Source organism: Melospiza georgiana, chromosome 4 (assembly GCF_028018845.1).
Source record: "Melospiza georgiana isolate bMelGeo1 chromosome 4, bMelGeo1.pri, whole genome shotgun sequence".
Classification (NCBI taxonomy): domain Eukaryota; kingdom Metazoa; phylum Chordata; class Aves; order Passeriformes; family Passerellidae; genus Melospiza; species Melospiza georgiana.
In genome coordinates this window covers 13,749,866-13,769,365 of record NC_080433.1, presented here as the reverse complement: position 1 = coordinate 13,769,365, position 19,500 = coordinate 13,749,866, and the positions used below count along the sequence as shown (strand labels likewise).

Genomic DNA, 19,500 nt, shown 5'->3' with positions numbered 1-19,500 from the left:
CCTGAAGGTGTTCATTTAGGCATATGTGACGCAGATATATAAAATTTTGCATAAGGTGGCCAACACTTCCCACACAGACACTTTTTTTGACAGAAGATGTTGGTTCTTGTAACTAATTTTAGGTGGTGGGTGCAGAACAAGCAAAAGCTGATGTTGTAACTTGTGGAAATGGTTGTAGATGTTAAAAGCTTACAGATTACTAGGAAGACTGGGTAGGTTTGTGGAAGGGAATTCCACTACAGTTTAGTGGCAAATAAAATTGCCTCTGAACTACAAATCACTGAACTGTAAATTGCTGTAGAAGAAAGGAGACTTCTTGAAAAGTTTCTGTATACATTTCAGTTATGCAGTTCTGTAAGTGTTGATTATTCTCTGAGAAAGGCTACTGGGATGGGTAGACCTTTGGATGGAACCCATACAGCCTCTCTTCTGCTGTGCTGAGGCCATTCTGTCATGTTCTTCCTTAGATGCAATGTTGCTGCTTGCTAACTGCCCTTCAGAGGGGCAGAAAGGGCTGAAAATCAGTGACCCTGGTGGTGTTCAGCACACATGTTCAGTGTGGTTTCTGCAGTGAGTAAAGCATGGAAGGGCTCTGTAGGATGCAGTGGGGGTGTCTATCCAAGGGAATGGTTCAGTCTAAAGGGGATTTTATTTTTATCCACACCTGTCATGATTAAGGAATGGGGCTCCCCAGTTTAGTGCTCCCATCGAGACTCTCCAAACCACACACCTCTCGCTTCTCCCCACAGGATGGAGAGGAGAATTGGAGGCACAAAAAGCAAAGATCACTGGTTGAGATAAGAATAATTTACTGAAAACAGCGAGGAGATAAGAAAACTAACAGTAACAGCACAATAGTAATGACAGAAAGAAATGATTCATTCGGACTATCCCTGACAAGAGAAAAAACTGAATGGCTCTCTCTGCCGTGTTTCCTCAATTTGAAGGAACCCCTTCTCCCTGAAAGAGAATCCCTTTTCCCCATTCCCAGCATGACTTGAGGGGGTACAGAATAACCTCCAGCTCCTGGCCATGCCCCCTTCTGACTACTGCAAAAATTAATCCTGTCCTGGCCAGAACCAGGACATGTCCTACCCCTTATTTTATACCATGTCCATCATGTATACATGTATATATACACACACAAAGTATAGCTTTCATTTCTGTAGTCAATGGCCATCCCCCCAAGATGTCTGTTGAGTTAATTAAGTCCATGGCTGTGGGTTCTATCTGTCCCAAGTGTCTTCTAGGACAAGAGGACTCTTGTGGCATTGGCTGGTTGCAAATTACATCAGGAGCTCATGACTGGTGTGTCTGGAGCAGTCCATCCTCATTGTCCGTGGAGTTATGGCATGCAGCGACAGTGTCATTCAGCAACCAATATTATACAGCTCAATATCACACACAGTTCTCACCCAAAAAATAAATCCCCCTGAGGTGCCCAATTTGTTTCCACATCACCCACTAAGTGCACCCCAGTCTTGAACAAAAACAACCCCACAGATGGGTTTGCCTTTGCTTGAGGCAGAGCTGATCCAAACTGTCTTCCCTAATGCATTCCTGATAGGCACCACAAGGACTTTATCCCCTTCTACAGTGGAGATTTTGATTGGGCAGGGCCAGCTGGACTGGTAGAGCCTCTGGTGTTAGCTAACCAGGTGGCCTTTGCTAAATGTGCATTCCTATCTTAATCTGTGATAGCTAAAATACTACTAACATTTCAAGTTTGCTCACACTGCCTACTCTCCAATGGCAACCAGGAATCTTGAGGAGATTTGCTGCACTTTCCATGCCCTCACCGTCCATTTTTTAATATCTGTGTAATAGAAGATGCTTTGGCCTTCAGTAAATGTTTTAAACTTATATTTGAAGAAAGGACACTGGTGTAGGTGCAGCAAACAAAGGTGTTTGTGACAGGTTCCAAAGATGAAACTTGGAATTGGACATGAAGGCATCAGAATAAAATCCCTGGACCCTGCTTTGCTTCATGTGTTTGTGTGTAGTTGAAAAGGGGGGTAAAAGCAGGAGAAATGCATTTGTGTACTTGCCTTTATTGCCTTTTTCATACATGATTTTACATAATTTGTGCTTTTCTCATTTTTCTCGCCTTTGCATGTGGGATTCCTCAGAACCCTTATTCAATTGCAGAGGTACCAAACCGAATACCATTCTTACAAGCCACATTTCTGGTTTGTTTGTGCTACATAGGAGCTTTTATTATTTATTTTTTACCCACTGATTCATGCTATGCTGTTCTGGAGCCCCCAGACGATAATAAAGCATCAGCAGGGGTTAATGGAGACTGGTAGGGGGTACAGCAGGGAGCTTTTGTTCCCATTTTATCTGGCAGCCTGCAGCAGGCAGAAGCAGGCTGTGGCTCAACAGCTTCGTCATTTATCTCGGTCAGGTTTCACTGCTGATAAACTTCTATTGAAATGGATGGCTGCTATTGTGCTTACCAGTGGGGAAGATTTCTCATTGACTTGCTACAGGTTTAAAGCATTTTCCTGCCGTGCTATGAGGTTAAAAATGTATGATCTGCTCTGTTGAATTGGTCTTGTGTTTTGCTGCTCTGGTGAACATTTGTGTTCCTGGCACGTACGCTACCTGTTTTAAAGCATAGGTTGGATTTTTAAATGGTCAGCAAAGCTGGTATTGATAAAGCAATTAGAAATGGCTGCATGCATGTGTGGCTGTGTGTGTTAAGGGGAAGTCATGATGATATGGCTGATTTCTCATAGTTTTTCAATCTCTGCTTCGTTTTTCTTTATTCATCCTCTCCTATTCTCCATTCTCAGAGCCGGAGATGGCACCCACTAACACCTACTAGTGGTGAGTGTAGAGAAAGGATGTCCCTCCTGCTCAGATCCAACCTTTATCTGGTGATTTTTGAGTGCAGCTCCAACTTGAAGTGTTTGTGCATTCTCAAATCTATTAACCGTGCCTGGCATTACTGTCTGTAATCCTCATGATTAATATGGAAAGTATTACATCCTGCTGTTTTTCAGCCTAAGTACACACCAGTGTTCAGAACTCAGCCTTGCTGGACAACAGAAAAGCAGATGCTGCTAAGACTTTATAGAGCACAGAAATCTTGAACACAGAGGACATTTTTGTCTTTGACCTAGAAGCTAATAGTCTGGCATGTAGAGAATGCTCCAATTCATATTTTAATCCTGAAATTGCAGGGCTATATTTTCCTCCGATGACAACTCCCTCAATTTTACTGCCACCCTAATAAGGAAATTTTGTTTTCTAAGTATACACCAATTATTTTCTGACTGGGAATTTTTTGTCTCATACCATTATTCTTTGTGCTGTGAAATGCTGATGACTTGCAAGCCTGGTTACTGATCCTACCCCATCCAGCCTACTTGAAGCACAGGTTTGAAAATTGAGAAGCAAAATCCATTATATTCCTAGTCCTTGAACACAACTGCTTTTGTGTACTTGCATTAAACTTTTGCAGGTATGAGAAGTAAGGTAGTTGAAACAAATACCTGAAGTTGCTTTTGCTGTTTACTTTTGCTTTGCACTTGGGAATTTCATTCAACAAAACACAAGTATGTACTGTAGAGCGTAGGGACAGATCCCTGTACTCCATCCCAGTTTCAGAAATTTAAAACTTACTTTGTTGGGGTATTTCCAGCTATTTCTTAACACCTACTAAGCCTGTATTAAGAAAAAAATATAGATTTTTGAAATTAGTAGTAGAGTAAGGATTTATTTAAAAAAAAACCCAAACCAGTATTAGTTTATACTTGGTGTAGTTTGCATTTGACAGGTTTCTTTTGAACTTCTGAATGAAATTTTGTGAAGTTGACCAAGATAGTAAAACTTTATTAAAAAGCAAACAAATGGCAGCCACAGACAACTTATTAGTAAGGTCTCCTGGCTGTTGCAGAGCTGAATATAAGGATTTGAATGGTCCCTTGTCATGGACTCCTATGCTGAGTTAAGACTTAACTGGTAAGCTTGTTACTATTTATTTTAAAAAAATCTCTTTTTTTGCTTTGACTTTTGAACATGGGGCTACAGAATTATCACTTAGAGATGTACCTTTTCACAGAATCATAGAGTTGTGAGGGTTGGAAGGGACCTCTAGAGATCATTTAGTCAACCGCCAGTGTTTTAATGCAAAAATAAAAAACATTTAAAACATCCGTGCTAGTTTCAAATTTGGAACAATAAAAGTTAACTTTTTATTACTTTTGATTAATTGGGATTACCTAAACAAAATTCAGATGTGAAAAGTATGATGATTGAGACTGAGACCTTACATTGCAAGCCACTTGTGCTGAGGAGTTCTCCAAGAAGTCCTGAGGGAATCTGTTATCCCAGGCTGTTGTGCTTCATGGGACAGGGAGAAGTTCCTACCAAAGAGGCTTCTGAGGGAAGCTTTTGGGGAGATGGAGCCAGAACTCCTGCCCAAGAGTAACTTGACCCTCTGATCTGAGTACCAAACATGGTATTTTTCTAAGTGAAATTACTGCCCTAAAAATTATGTGGAAAAGATTTTTTGGCATTCAGTTTTCAAATAGTTCTTCTGTCACAGATCTGCAGTTCATCCTGAAATCTGTAATTTCAGCTCATGAGATGTAGACACATTCAGCTCATTTAAATTCCTTTATGAAAATGTTGGAAATCAGCACTTCCACACTATAAATGTTTAGAATAGATTAGATGAGTCCTACTCTAAAAGCACTGGTTTTTTTCCTGTTACCTCTAAGGAGAGCCTGGAATCACCATGTCAGAGGCAAGTACCCATGCTTGAGACACATTTGAGCAGAAAGTTGTGCTGACTGGCTCACACTGGGAATTGAGAGACATTTCTCACATCCTTTGCTAAAAGATGAGCAGTGCTGGTTTGCTGCTGATAGCTCTGAAAGCCTCATGGTCCCCATGGCCCAGCATGCAGCTGATTGGAGTATAACTGTTGGATCTACATTTATATGTCATGGATGCTTCCCAGTTTTTTCACATTGGAGTTAGGAAATTGTATTTTGGTTTACCCAGCTGTCTCACCTAGAAAGCAACAAGCCTCTGCTAGCAGCCAGTATCAGTTACCTAAGGCAAAACACTGAAATCCCTCAAACCAACCCAGCCAGAGTCATCAGCTCAGCTGAGTCTGCCATCAAATATTTTATGGCAAGCTGGGGAGCAATGTGAAGAGATACTGAGCTATTGTCTGTGTTTCTGATTCAGCTGAGTTCTGTTTGTCTGTCCACTATCATCCCTTAGTCTCCGAAATTCTGGCTTTGTTTTTTTCCCCTTTTCACAAGCTGAGTTGCATTAGTGTGCAAAACCTGGTACTGATCTTGGACCTGGGCTTCTTTGGAAGTATTCACCTCCAATCACTCTCAATAATGATTTAGCTTTCTTCACACAGGCTTCTTACTTTGCTGGGAGATTTTGTAGTCTTAACCTGAACATCTTTTCTAGTACCATGCATCATCTTGTAGTGTGGCAAAGAGCCTGTGGAAAAAGGTGGAAAACCAAGCTCTTGGACATGCAAGACCCTTGGAATCAAAGTGATTTAGGGAATAGGAGCAACTGAATCAGCTTGAAAGCTTACTGCCACCAAAGGTGAAAACTGTCCCATAACTGGCTGAGTCTCTCACTGCACTATTGCCTGAGCAACTTGGACTTGGTAAAACAGTAGAAAATTTTCAACATTTTTTCCCCTCTATGAAAAAACAATTATAGTCACTTATTAAAGAGTCTGGAAAACATCAGGTTAGAGAACAAATGAAAAATAAGTTTCTGGGGCAAGGCATTGAAAGAAAGTACCTTGGGAAAGAAGAGCACAGAGGCTTTTGCCCACATGCAAAAGCATCAGGAGTTGCTGTGCTGAGCTTGTAAAACTGTTCCCCCAAACCCACTGTGAGGTTTCAGGTTGGGCTTGGCTGGTCTGGTTTACATTCTCCAGAGTGTTTTGTGCAGCTGCCCACAGGTCTTAGTTGCTAAATAGTAAGTTGCAAAATGCAGTCATTAATTTTCTTTGTTGTCCCCACAGCCTATGGCCAGGTAACAGAACACTCCCTGACTGCTGCCTCTCCACCCTATGGATTACATACCAAAATTAATCTCTGTAGTAAAGTGGTTTTAGTCACCTGTTTTACCACTGAATCTTTTCAGAGGAGCTCCTTCTCTCTTCTCATCTTATTTGTAATTTTGGCTCATTTTTTTGTGTTGGCCTGTTCTTTACAAATGCAGGGGTACTTTTGTGTTGCATGTGATTGCCTAGGAGATGTCATCTGTGATTGTCACAATGGTTCTAAAATCTTTTCCTTGCCTACTTGTAACTTTACCTGACTTTAACCATTTCTTTAAAAACTGAACCACTTGTTTCTAAAACATTTCTGCTGTTGGCATTGGTCAGTGAACTAAGGAGTTGGTCCTATTGTGAAAGAAATTAGTTAACAGAGTGTGTGTAGCCTGATAGAAAGGGTATTTATGAAGTTATCTCTGGACTGTTTGTACATATTCATCTTCATGGCAGTCCTATTAGGATATTATCCATGGTCAGAAAAAATATATTTTGAATTCTTTGGAAAAATTGTTGGAGCTCTAAAGGAAACTGAGGGTGCTGAGGAACTGTTAAATTAGGAATTGTTAACAGCTATTATAAAATAATTAACAGTAAGAAATCATGGACTTGGCTGGAGGCATTTGGTTTCTGAAGCAAATCCAAAGGGTTCCAGGGATCCCTTCTGCTGATTCCTCAGCATTTCACCACAATGAAGAGAGGACTTCCCATTTCATTCCTTAATGTTTTAGAATTGAGGAGAAATGCTGTTAATAGTAAATAAATGACAATGACAGAATGATTTCTTCAAACTGAGTTGAAAGCTTCAGTTGTTCACTTAAAGAGAGTATAGTTAATCAAGACTTTTTTGATTAATAAAATTGGAAATTTAGACAAGATATCTCTTTGTTTCTCTCTTAGAGCAGCTGTTTTGCAGTAAATACATGTGTTAATTATATGATATTGCTGCAGTCATAACAGTGAAATCATTCCAGTCTGTCTTAGAGGAGTTGAAAATACATTGTTCTTAAACCCAGTCCAAAAAATGCAAATATAATGATTATAAGGCATTCCAGCTATCTTTTAGAGTTATTTTTAAGAGAGATGCTGCTCAAATTTCTTTAACCAAATAAATCTTATTTATGTAGTGTTTGTTATGCCATGGGTTCAGAAGTCTTTCTAATTCCTTTTCCTTCCAGAAGAAAGGTGAATGCTACAATTGCATCCTTCCTGTGACTCAGTGGGGGAAGATGCTTTTCAGCTGTGATGTCTGATAAAAATGTTGTAGAGCTGGGGGCAGTGATGGCAGTAGTACTTGAGCAGAGCAATTGAGGTCCTGCATATTAACTGAGGTCTTCTGGCCTCTCTGATGATGAGTAAGGTGGTGCTGGTAAAGATGATGAAGTTCAGAAATCAGTAATGGCTGAGGTATTTGTCCAAAAGCAGGCTGTTGATTTTAAAAATCAGGGCTTGGGTTCAAGTATCTGAAATTAGAGGAGCATATGGATTTTACTGGAAGAGTTGTTCGTTTTGGATTTTTGTTTTACTGATGTGTGTCTGTGAAAGAAATAATGTTTTGGCAACATCTTGTAGTGTAGCTGGGGACTTACAGTCCATCACAGAGGCCTATTCCATGCTCATAAGTAATCTATTTTTTGAACATAGTGTTACCAGGTGTTGTTTATAAGTTTTCATTGATTGTTGACTTCCTCTGCTCCTGTCAGCCAGAGACAGAGCTTAGCATGCATAATATTTAACCTGCCCTCTGATAATTTACAAGTACATCCAAAAGAGGAGCTGGGAAGCTCCAGGCCCATTAGTGTTATTCCAATCCCTGGAGAGAGTTCTCCTAGAAGCCTGCAAGGCAAAGGAAGCAGGGGGTTGGGACAAGCCAATGCAGGTTTACTGAGGGCAAATGATGTACAGTGAAGACAAACAGAGTCCTGGGCTGCATCCATGGGCACATTGATATCCCACTCAGGGATGTGTCTAGCCCTGGTCCCCAAATCCAACAGAGCTGCAGGGAGAGTGGAGAGCACCTAAAGGAATGATGAGATCCCACCCTGTGAGGAAAGACAGAAAGGGTTTGGTCTGTTCTCCATGGGGAAGAGAAGGCTCACATTTATCCAGTGCTCACGGAGGAGGAGGGAGGCGCTCCTGGTACATGGATGGTGCCACCTTGGAGAGGACAGGCACAACTGGTACAAGGTGCCTTGAGGGAGGTTTCATTTTAATATAAGAAAGAAATAGTTTACTGAGGCATGTAGTGGAGTCCCTTACTAGAAGTTTTTAAGATGTAACTGGACAGGATGCTGGATAATCTTATCTAGGCTTCTTTCCCACAAAAAAATGGACCAGATGATCTTTCAGAGGTTCTTCCAACATGGACTGGTCTATGATTTTGTGGTTCTGTAATGAACATTCAGCTGTGCTTATGAGTTAAGATGAAAGATCTTAAGTCTGCAGTCTGTCACCTTCATCTCAGTCTTGACACCTTGTAGGACTGAGCTCTTAGTTTGGTGCTGAGCTCAGCATCCCTGGTAGGGACAGACCCTTTCTGTGATGGCATCTCCTCAGTGCAGTGCACATAAACCTGTCACATCTGCTCAGTGTCTCCTGCCCTTGGTGCACTGCCCCTGAGGGGACTGCTAGTCTGCAGTGCTGCCAGGGCCCCAGCACAAGCTCTATGCAGAGCTGAACATGGTTTTCATAAATGAGATAGATTTCGTGATGAAACTCTAGACCTAAAGCAGTCAAGTGACAAGTTTAAACTGCCATATATTCAAATCCCAGATTATCAGAAAGGTAAATTCACTGCATTAGCCTATTTATCCCAGTGATTACTACTACTTAGAAGTGAATTGAATGCAAGGTATCTTTCTAACAAGAAAGACCCTTAGAATATGTCACTGTTCATTCCAGACTGTAACTTTAAATTAGAAGTAGTGCTTCAAAGTTGTTATTTTATTGTTTCTGCTGATCACTAAGTACAGCATTTTAAAATGTGACTACATTCTCAGCAGTAATTCACTTACTTTGAATAAGCTGTGTGTTCATGAGGCTATAGGTTTGCATTCATTATTGTTGTAGGATAAACAAAGCCCTTATTCTTCAAGCAGGAGATCTGGTATTTTGTCTGAGGCCAATTAATTTTTGCACTTGTAGGGTTTTTTTTCATGGAACTACTCGCCCTTTCAGTAAAGATGGTGTTTGTGGTTACACCACATCTGTTTCCTGTTGTAGCCTATATTCTCAGTGTGATTTGCAGTATTCAGAATGGCCTCAGAATGTGAAACTCACACCACATTGTGGTTAAAAGCAGCATAAAGCTCTGGAGACACTGCCTCATAGCAGCTGAAGGTGGGTTTATTATGTGGGGGATTCTGTGGAGCTTCACTGTGAGGAGCCTCATCCATGTGGAGCTGGGGAACGGGGAGGAATCCAGCAAAGATTATAGCCTGGGACTTGGTTGTTGTCTGAGTTTGAGTATGTGAAAAGGTGATGCTGAAATCCCTTGAAACTGGTTGTTAGGTGATTGTTCCTTTTTGCTTTATTCTTCTTGTATGTATCACCCCTACATCCCTTGCCACTTCCCTTCTGCCTTACACCAGACTCTTTGATTCTGTAGCCAATGGATGTAATTCTATTGAAGTCACCTAACAGGCAGCCAAAGTCAGTGCAGACAACATGGTGCCATGGAAAAAAAATTATATATATATGTTTGAAATATATCTATCTATCTATATATATATATACACACACACACACATATATGGCTGCTACCATATATGTGTGTATATGTGTATATCAGGTAAAATTGCAGTGGGAGCAGAATGGCAGATATATGTAAATACTTTTACAGAAAGGTGCTTGTTTTGTCTAGGAGGTGTAAAGCTGTCTTTCAAAATAGCCTTTATGTGTATAACCAAAACTTCATTAAAAGCAGATACTTAATCCTTAAGTCCCTTCTCTTTTACTGACTCTTTTCACTACAGGGGGAAGCTTATTTAAACAGCTCTTAAAGTTTGCCAAAGAAAGTTCATCTCATACCCCACACTTTCCAACTTAATTTTCTTTGTCAGTAGTTAAGCACTCCCTTAAATAAAGAATTTTCTTTCTTTTATAAATACAAGGCAAAAAAATGTAATTTTAAAAAATGCTACTTTGTGATGGTGATGTTTTATTGCTTATTACTGTGTGGGTTTACTTGGTTCACTTTTCAACATCCTTCCATTCTGTGGATCTTCTTGGTCTGCTCAGCAAGCACTAATTGCCATGTATTAATTAGTTGCGAACAAATGGCTTATCTCTGTAGTTTAAGGGGGAGGGGGAACAAGTCACCACAGACAAGTCATCTATTTTTGAGACATTAGAGCATTTGTAGGAGCATGCTGTATATTCTGCTGGACTGAAGGGTTTTGATAAGCTAATTCCATCAAGTAATGATGACCTTTCTTCAAATGTAAATATGGAGCTTATTCCTACAATCCAGCAAATTTGCAGTGTCCCTTTAGGGAAATGTGCACATAAAGATGCAGTTCCTATTTTAATATACTGAGAGTAAGTGCCAAAATGTTGGGAAGTTGGACAAGGTATAGTTTTAAGGAGAAATTGAATTATTGTTAAGATTATAGCATTTCTTCCACTTTTTAAAGGGAATTTATGCATATTTTATTATACTGTGTCCTGGGAAAGGTGTGTGTTTCAGTTTCATTTCTCTATTCCTTTCCTCTCTTCTCATACGTGTCTGGGTAGGAGTTGCTCCAAACTAGCCTTTACATTTCTTGTGATCTGGGAAGATATTTTGGCCACCAGCTACCATCAGTCTAGTTTGAGGTACTAAACCAGTTGATCCTGAAGGTTGTCATTGCATAAATCTTTGGATTTGAGCCATGGGAAGGATGGGAAGCCATATAGATTTGGTTGTGGTTATCTCAGTTCCATAAGTGAGAGAGATTTGAAAACAATGGTTTAATAAACCACCCCTTTTCAGTCATTCACTTAGAACATACTTGGGTGGTGGGAAGGATGCTTTAATGTTTCAGAGATTATCATGCTACCTTGGATTTTATAAATCACATTGTTTCTGAAAGTTTTTATAGTGAGGCTGGTTGGAGGTTTTTTCCTGGTGTTGGAAGAGTGGTATACATACTGTAAACTTAAGCTATGGCCTTGAAACAAGTAGAAATATTTCAGAAGAATTTTTTTCTGAAAAATTGCAGCACTGAACCATTTTTAAGCTTGTCCTAAAACATGCGACTCTTTACCCCTGTCAGTATGGTACATTTTATAATAATACTTGGCATTCATAAGGCACTCCATCACCTGAACATGCATACATATGTTTAATTAATCCTTTTAGTGCCTCACTGAGGAAGTTAGGTATTACTCCTTTTTAGCTGTAGAGAAAAATGACACAGTAAATTCAAGTGTCTCGATCAAAGGCATGCAATTATTTACAGACCACAGCTGTTCCTTGTAGTAAAAAAAAAAATTACTGTACTTAATTTTGAAGAATGTAAAACTGGTTCCTTATTCAGACTGGGGAATAGAAATATACTGGGGAATATAAATATACTCTGTGGATCTTCTTCAGTGTTTGCCTCCCAGTATTTGTGTGGGGTCTCCTCTCAATGCTCTCTGTAATATGGGCAGAGCTCACTTGGGAGGGACTGTGGACTAGAAGATGCTAAGCCAGAACTCCTTGGCCATAAATTTGGCTTCATTTGTGTAAAACACAGTGACTCCTCTTTAAAACTGAACCAAAACTCATGTCAGAAATGAGAGAGTCATAACAGAAGTAACTATTATTACATAATAATAGTTCCTAAAGCAAAGGTAACGAGTGTTGTGTCATAATTCCACACTAAGATCTGGTTACAAGACTAACCTTGTAAATAAGGCTTTTAGAGTAAGTACCTGTTAATAAAGAGTCTCTTCTTTTTTATTAGGGTGCTGTGTAACATTGATGACATTATAATGCATAGGAGATTATTTTTTAATTTGAAGTCTGAGCATGAAGCAGCTAGTTTGTTCATCTTCCAGATAGTGGCAGGTTTATTCTATAAATCTAAAAAGTTTGTTTATATTCCTAGGTCATGAATGCTGATGGAACTGGCAGAAGAGTCCTGGTGGAGGACAAGCTGCCTCATATCTTTGGATTCACTCTGTTGGGAGACTACATTTACTGGACAGACTGGCAGAGGCGCAGCATTGAGCGCGTGCACAAGTGCACGGCAGAGAGGGAGATCATCATCGATCAGCTGCCCGACCTGATGGGCCTGAAAGCCACCAATGTCCACCAGGTCATTGGTGAGTGGGCTGCTAATCACCCAAGGGACAATGGGATGGAAAATGTCAGCACTGCTGTACTGCAGAGTTTTAGAAATGGGCAGAATTCAGTCCCGTGGCAATGCAGGCTGCAGCTTGATAGAGTGGGTGGGTTAGTGTAGCATTCGCATTCTCTGATAAAATCCCTTTGCCCAGCTGAGAAGCCTCAGAGAAAAAGAAAACAATTCTTATCTCATTTGCTTCTCCTGTGTTTTGCTCATCTAGAATATATCTGTTTCACAAAACATAGGTGATTGTTTCATTGGATTCTGGTGTGAGTTGTTTGACTCATTGGCCAATCGGGGCCAAGCTGTGTCAGGACTCTGGAAAGAGTCAGGAGTTTTCATTATTAGCTTTTTAGCATTTAATAAGTATCCTTTCTGCATTCTTTAGTATAGTATAGTATTCTTTAATATAATATAGTATCATAAAATAATAAATCAGCCTTCTGAGAACATGGAGTCAGACCCATCATTCCTGCCTTTGTTGGGACATTTCCCAGCAAATACAATAGGTTGGGTCTTCTGTGAGGAGCTTCAGTTCTGTAGCTTGGAAGAATATCAAGCTGAACATGTGCTCCCAGTATGCAAAAGCTAAGAATGAGTCAGCTTTAGCCCGTTCAATAGTTTCTATGTTAATATTAGAAAATTATCTTTAAAAAAACCTAGACATACTTTCTGCCCTGTAGTGCTTGTGGTGTAAAAAAGCAGTATCTAGCTTTAAATTGCCTATCCTAGGCTATCCAAGCACTGGTAGCAGTATAATTGTAGCATCACAGAACTCATCACAGTACCTGGGTATCCTGCTATATGGATAAGGCTTGCAGCTTCTTGCTGTTGTATCTGCATTGTACTGCAGGAAAGGAGTAAAATGTAGCTGATACATATCTTTGTGTGGCTGATGCCCCAAGGTACCGTGTTTTGAATGGAGCCCTCTTTGCAACTCCTTGGCCAATTGAACTCCTTAGTGCCAAGCCTCTCTTAGTTCAGTTTCCAGCATGTGCAGGTACATAAGTGAGTACTGCAAAGAGCTGCTTCACTTGCATCCTGGAGAGACCATTGAATGCATGTGAAAATAGCTCTGCAAGTTTTTTACCTGCAGGAATGCAAGGGGGTATGTGGCAGGCCCAGTGTACTGTAAAAGGCAGCAGAACATACACCTACCATGTATTCAGTGTTTGTGCTGTGAATTGGGATCATCAGTAGCTGCTGAAGCCCAGATCCCTTTCCCTAGTGCTGGGTTTGTTTCTTGGCGTGAGGAGAGGAGAGTAAGGTCTGTCTAAAAAATTACAGGAAAGGAATGAAAAATAATTTGATCAGAGAATACAAGGAGAAAAACTGCATGTTTGCTTGGAGGACTCATAGTGTGGTTGATGCATGTGAAGACTAGTTCACCTTTCACCTGCAGGCAGTTTGCAATGGTTGCTTTTCCTCTCTGCCTGCTTAGGTACCAACCCCTGTGCAGAGGACAACGGGGGCTGCAGCCACCTGTGCCTGTACCGACCCCAAGGGCTCCGCTGCGCCTGCCCCATCGGCCTGGAGCTCATCAGTGACATGAGGACCTGCATTGTGCCAGAAGCTTTCCTGCTCTTCTCCAGGAGAGCAGACATCAGGCGCATCTCCCTCGAAACCAACAATAACAACGTTGCTATCCCGCTCACCGGAGTCAAGGAGGCTTCTGCTCTGGATTTTGATGTGACAGACAATCGCATTTACTGGACTGACATTTCACTGAAGGTAGAGATTCAGCCCATGTTGGCTGTTATACTCCTTGAGGTCTTTAAGAGTAGGTTGATTAATGGGGTTTACAAAATTCAAGGGATATGTAAGAGTTTTGTTTTAAATTACATTTTCTGCAACTGACTTGAGACATGTGCCAACAATAACTTATGGACTTTTGCAATTGGAGAATCATAGTAGTTAAAAACACGGAGTTTAAATGAGTCTGCAAGAGGTGACTTGGCTGAACTCCCTAAGCATGATATTCTTTTGAGCTGCATAAGTGATACACATGATGACTGATCTGTAAACTGCCCTGCTGTCACAAACTGGCATAATTAGCATGTTGTGTTCAAACTAGGACGTAAACCAAAATCAGGGATTTGTTAACTTCTGATTGGTTGTGAGTATGAGGAGTGCATGCAGATAAAAATATTGAGGACATGGAAAGGTAGCCCATGTTTGCCAAAAGAATTCTGTACTATTCTAACATTTTCAGGCTTATCAGGGAATGCCTAAACTCTAATATATTATTAAAATGGAATTCTGGCTGTATGGAATAAATAATAATAAAATGGAATTCTGCTATCACAGGCTGATCCTGAGAACAGAGTTTAAAAAAGTCTTTTGAATAAAAGTCCAGGAAAAGATTGTGTTTAGTGAAATTAAATTTAGCCATCAGTACTGAAGCTACTGAGCTCATCAGTTGTTTGGTTGTTTTCTTCTATTTGCTGTTCTGTCCTGCACTTTTGTTTCATTAGGCTGCTTTAAATAGTGTTCCGTGCTATAACATTGATGCTTTTGTATAGTCCTGGGAGAGCCAAAATATTTCCCCCTCGAAGTTGGCACTGAGTTATTAAGGTCACTTTGTCATGTAGATGCTTAATTCAAGCAGACTAGTTATCCCATTTATTTCCCCAGTGAAATGCTATTGTAATTGACACAGAATACATTCACAGAGCGCAGTAAATCATTACTTCTGAATAGCAGCATTGTTTGCTTTGCAAATAAGTAGCATATTGTAAGATCCTCTTTACTATGAGATGTCTAAAATCTGAAAGTGTTTAAAATCCAACAAAGAAAACAGTGACAGACTGGTAAGTTCTCTAATTTGCCTGTGTATCTTTGCATCCCGGCAGACCATCAGCAGAGCGTTCATGAATGGCAGCGCGCTGGAGCACGTGGTGGAGTTTGGCCTGGATTACCCCGAGGGCATGGCCGTGGACTGGCTGGGGAAGAACTTGTACTGGGCTGACACTGGCACCAACAGGATCGAGGTGTCCAAGCTGGACGGGCAGCACCGCCAGGTGCTCGTCTGGAAGGATCTCGACAGCCCCCGGGCGCTGGCGCTCGACCCTGCCGAGGGGTAATTCGCTGGTTTAATTCTGTGTTTGTGAACAGAGAAAAACAACATTGCCATGCTTCCTCTAGGGCATGGTAGTGAAGTGCTGCCTGTAAACCCTGAGAGAACTGAGCTGGGGAATACAACCTGGTAATTTAGAGAAATACACTCTTAATGTCCTGAATAATCATTAAAAACACTAAAAAAAAAAAAAATTCAGAGCAGCTCATTAGAAAGGGATTTATATTTAGTTTTTAATTAACCACAGAATCAAAGTAGTTTTAGGTTTATGGAATTCATTAATCAGAAAAGGACTAGCATTGAAAGGAATATATTTATCATTTTAGAAATTAGGATTCTTTTTAGCACAAGTTAGGGTCCAATGAAGGTATTAAATGATTTAATTTGAGGGTGGGAGAGCAAAGTTTATGGTCTGAGCATAAGGAAGGTATTTATTTCTTCAGATAAGGAAACCTTTTCGTTTGTGCAGACAAAGGAAGAAGGACAGAGAAGGAATGGAAGCAATTGTATTCACCTATGCCCCAAATGAAAGATTTTCTGAGAGGAAACTTCTCAGTTGGATTGAAGTGTGATAGCAAAAGTAGGGCAATAAACAGGGAGAGGGAGGAAGGAATGGGGCAAGTCAAGCTAACTGTTCAGCTTCTGAAATAGTTCTTCTACCCTGAAATCCTCACTTGACAATAACTAATTAGTGCAAAATTTTTTTGAGGTTATACCAATATTGCATTATTTTTCAAATGAAGGAACTTCATTTACAAGGGTTATGACATTATCCTAGTTCCCAGTCATGCTGTGAGAGCTACAGCAATGCAGAGAACTTGAAAGCGATTCTTTCTCCTTTATTTCAACAAGGTGGTGGCAATGGTCACCTCCAGTGGGATCCTAGATTGGATTCAGCTCTGATGTGCCAGCGGTTGCCTGGATGAGAATTCCACATCAGATTCTTAGATCCAGTTACTCATTTGTAACAAAAGGCTGTGATGGATTATTTTAGTTTTACACTGGAAGTAGGTTTTTCCCAAGGATTATCATCATTCAATGCTTTGTCTCTACACCACAGATCAGAAAAAAAATTACTTGGGTCAGAATTCCCCTTTTTCCTTACAGCAATAGTATAGCTGTATACTTATAGATTATCTATACTTATATATTATGTATACTTATATAAATATACAGTATAGTTATACTTTAAATGAAAGTTTTAAAGGCATTGCTGCCCTGGGGGCAATTCTAACACTTGGCTCCATGCTGTGTCCAACTTGCAAAATTTATAGCCAAAGTACTTGCAAAAATTTTAAGAAAAGTTTGCATGTATTCCTGGTGTTCAGTGAACTTCTCCCCATTGATCATCAGTGTCTGAGGCAACCTTTCCTATTGTGCAGTTGGTTGGAACTAAAAGGCTTCACAGGGCGTTGTTATTAGAGTTATTAAAACTCAAAGGTATAAACATTGGATAGCTGCTTCTCACTTTTATTTTGGAATGGTATCAGCCTCATATTTTGGAAGAAGTGACTAACTAGCCATCAAGTATATAATATACAAATATACATCCTACTCTACTGTGCAGTGCCTAAAGAAAATGTAGACATGTGCAAGTCTGTCCTTCTTCCAGATGAGGCATAAGCTGGTATTTGAGTATGTAATAATTGTATTTTTGCTCTAGTGGAAATTGCACACAGATTTGTGTGTCTTGGCTGAGATGTAAGTCACTTGTGTACATGTGATGACTTAGTTGTGTGGACATGAGTGGTGGCACCTTTTAACAAAAGTGCCCTGCAGATCTACCTTTTTGTGTTCCTTCATTTGAGAGACAGCTGACTAGAAACAGAAGATAAGTGCTCTGCAAAAACACCCTGCTAAATAACCAGGTATAAATGAAGGTGCCTGCCTGCCAGCCTCTGCCTCTTAAATGACATACACAGATTAGTTACTAGCAAAGTGCTGTCACACAGAACTTGCTGGTGAAAATCCAGGTCCAAGTGGGAAAAAATAATCTTGGAAACATTTTGAGGAAACTTGACTGCATTTTGGAAAAAAAACCAACCTAATTTAGCACAATGCTTGAATTTACAGCTCTTCTTTTTCTCTTATCTTTCTAAGAATTTTTGTTTTGGTTTTCCTCTTGAGTTCTCTTGGATTGAATGCAATTATTTTTCTTTCTTTTGTCCTAACCAGGTTCATGTACTGGACTGAGTGGGGTGGCAAGCCCAAGATTGACAGGGCTGCCATGGATGGCAGTGAGAGGACCACGCTGGTCCCAAACGTGGGACGCGCCAACGGCCTGACCATCGACTACGCCAAGAGGCGCCTGTACTGGACTGACCTGGACACCAACCTGATCGAGTCCTCCAACATGTTAGGTGAGCCCCAGAGCCCTGGGCAGCATCCTCAGGGCAGTGCTGCCTTTTTGCAGCTCCCTCGTGGCAAATTGTGGCTTAAATAATGCAAAGATACACATCATCAGATAGAAATAAAATTTCCCAACCTCACACGCCTTTAATGTTTGCTTCTATAATTCATGTTCATGTGACACTGTGGTTAGCAAGGCCTCGATTTTCTTGTGATTGGGTATCTCAGAAAGTTAAAGTTACACAAGGTGTACATAATTCCAGTTGTATGTAGGACAAAGATGTCATCTTGCAGTGTTTTGGAGAGTCTTGTTATGCTACTCTCAAGAGCACTAGAAAATACTTAACAAAGGTAAAAAGAAAAAGAAGATAACATCTTATTCAGCATGAAATTTAATGCAATTTGGTTTTATATCTTTGTTAGTATCCTCAGACATTTTCTCCCCCTGTATCCTGCATGTTGAGGACCTTTTCCTGGCTAGTGCTTATCAACATGAGAGTTCTCTTGTGCTGGAGTCTGTGATGATTTTATAAACTGGTAATTGCAGCTAAATGGTGGTGGAATATTTTGTTCTTTAACTGTTCCGAGTACTGTGTGGAGGACCTAGGCCCTCTCAGATTTGCACAGTACCTAGTTTTAACTTCTGAGCACCCACAGGAGTGAACTGCATTAACAATAGCCAATATTTAAGCATTATTAATTAGCCAGTATTTAATGCTAAAGGAGTTAGTCTACTTTAAACAGTATGATTGCAGTAGTGGAACAAAGCTAGAAAAAGATCAAAACAGGAAAATGCAATATGGGAATTACGTGTCACAGAAAAGCTTTTCTTTAGCTTCTCATATATTTTGGTGTGCTTTGGAGGCCTGCTGCATGTTTCCCTCTGAAATGTGGGATTGGAAACAGTATTAGAGCCTCTTTTTCCCTGTGCCTGTGGCTGGTGACAGCAGAGTGTGGGGCTGTGCATCCTTGACTTCTGTGTGCAAAGAGGGAATGACTTTGTGCTTCATAATCTCCTGTTCATTTTGTGTGAGCACATAGCAGGAGGTACTATGGTAATTAAGTAGTTAATAAAACAGAGTTGAAATAATTTCCCCCTGTCATTTCTTGCTCCTTAAGATCTCTTAACATTTCCATGGTATACACAATTAGCTGTTCCCTGTCCTGACTTTCTGGCTGCTCTGGAATGTTGTGACATTCCATAGGCAAGTTATTTTAGCCTTGTACATTTAATTTTTCTCCCATTAAATGCAATGGAGTATTTCATTAAGTTCATATCAATTTTCTTTTTATAAGCAGTGGGGAAAGTGTGGTGCAAGAGATGCTCAACTGGAAATACAGTGTCAGCATCCTGCATTAGACTGAGAGGCATCCTGTCAGTTTGGGAAGGAGGGTGTTACCATTATATTTTTTGAAAAATCCCCTTGCCCAGGATTCTTCTCCCGGGAAGCTGAGAAGCCTTAGAGAAAAAGAAAACAATACTATCTCATTTGCTTCTCCTGTGTTTTGCTGCTTTGGAATGTGGTTGGAGATTGTTTATCACGTCATGACATATATGACATGACATGACGGACAGAATCTTTCTGAGACCCCTCATACCTTTCAGCATTGACATTTTTTCTTCAGCAAAGCACATTTTTCTGTGAATGGCAAGCAGGATTGGCACATTTCTGTGATAGGCTGAGATTCCTTTTGACTGCTGTCCATTACTT

At 40.3% G+C, this 19,500-nt stretch overlaps 1 protein-coding gene across 3 annotated transcripts in view; it reads left to right on the top strand.

Annotated features, from left to right (window-relative positions):
* LRP6 (LDL receptor related protein 6) overlaps nt 1-19,500 on the top strand; it is a 110,804-nt gene that overhangs the window by 68,112 nt on the left and 23,192 nt on the right. For all 3 annotated transcript variants that reach the window (XM_058023361.1, XM_058023360.1, XM_058023359.1), the window contains 4 exons: nt 12,124-12,340; nt 13,805-14,094; nt 15,216-15,442; nt 17,615-17,799. In XM_058023361.1, the coding sequence (XP_057879344.1) occupies nt 12,124-12,340; nt 13,805-14,094; nt 15,216-15,442; nt 17,615-17,799 (919 nt within the window). The remainder of the gene's footprint in view (nt 1-12,123; nt 12,341-13,804; nt 14,095-15,215; nt 15,443-17,614; nt 17,800-19,500) is intronic.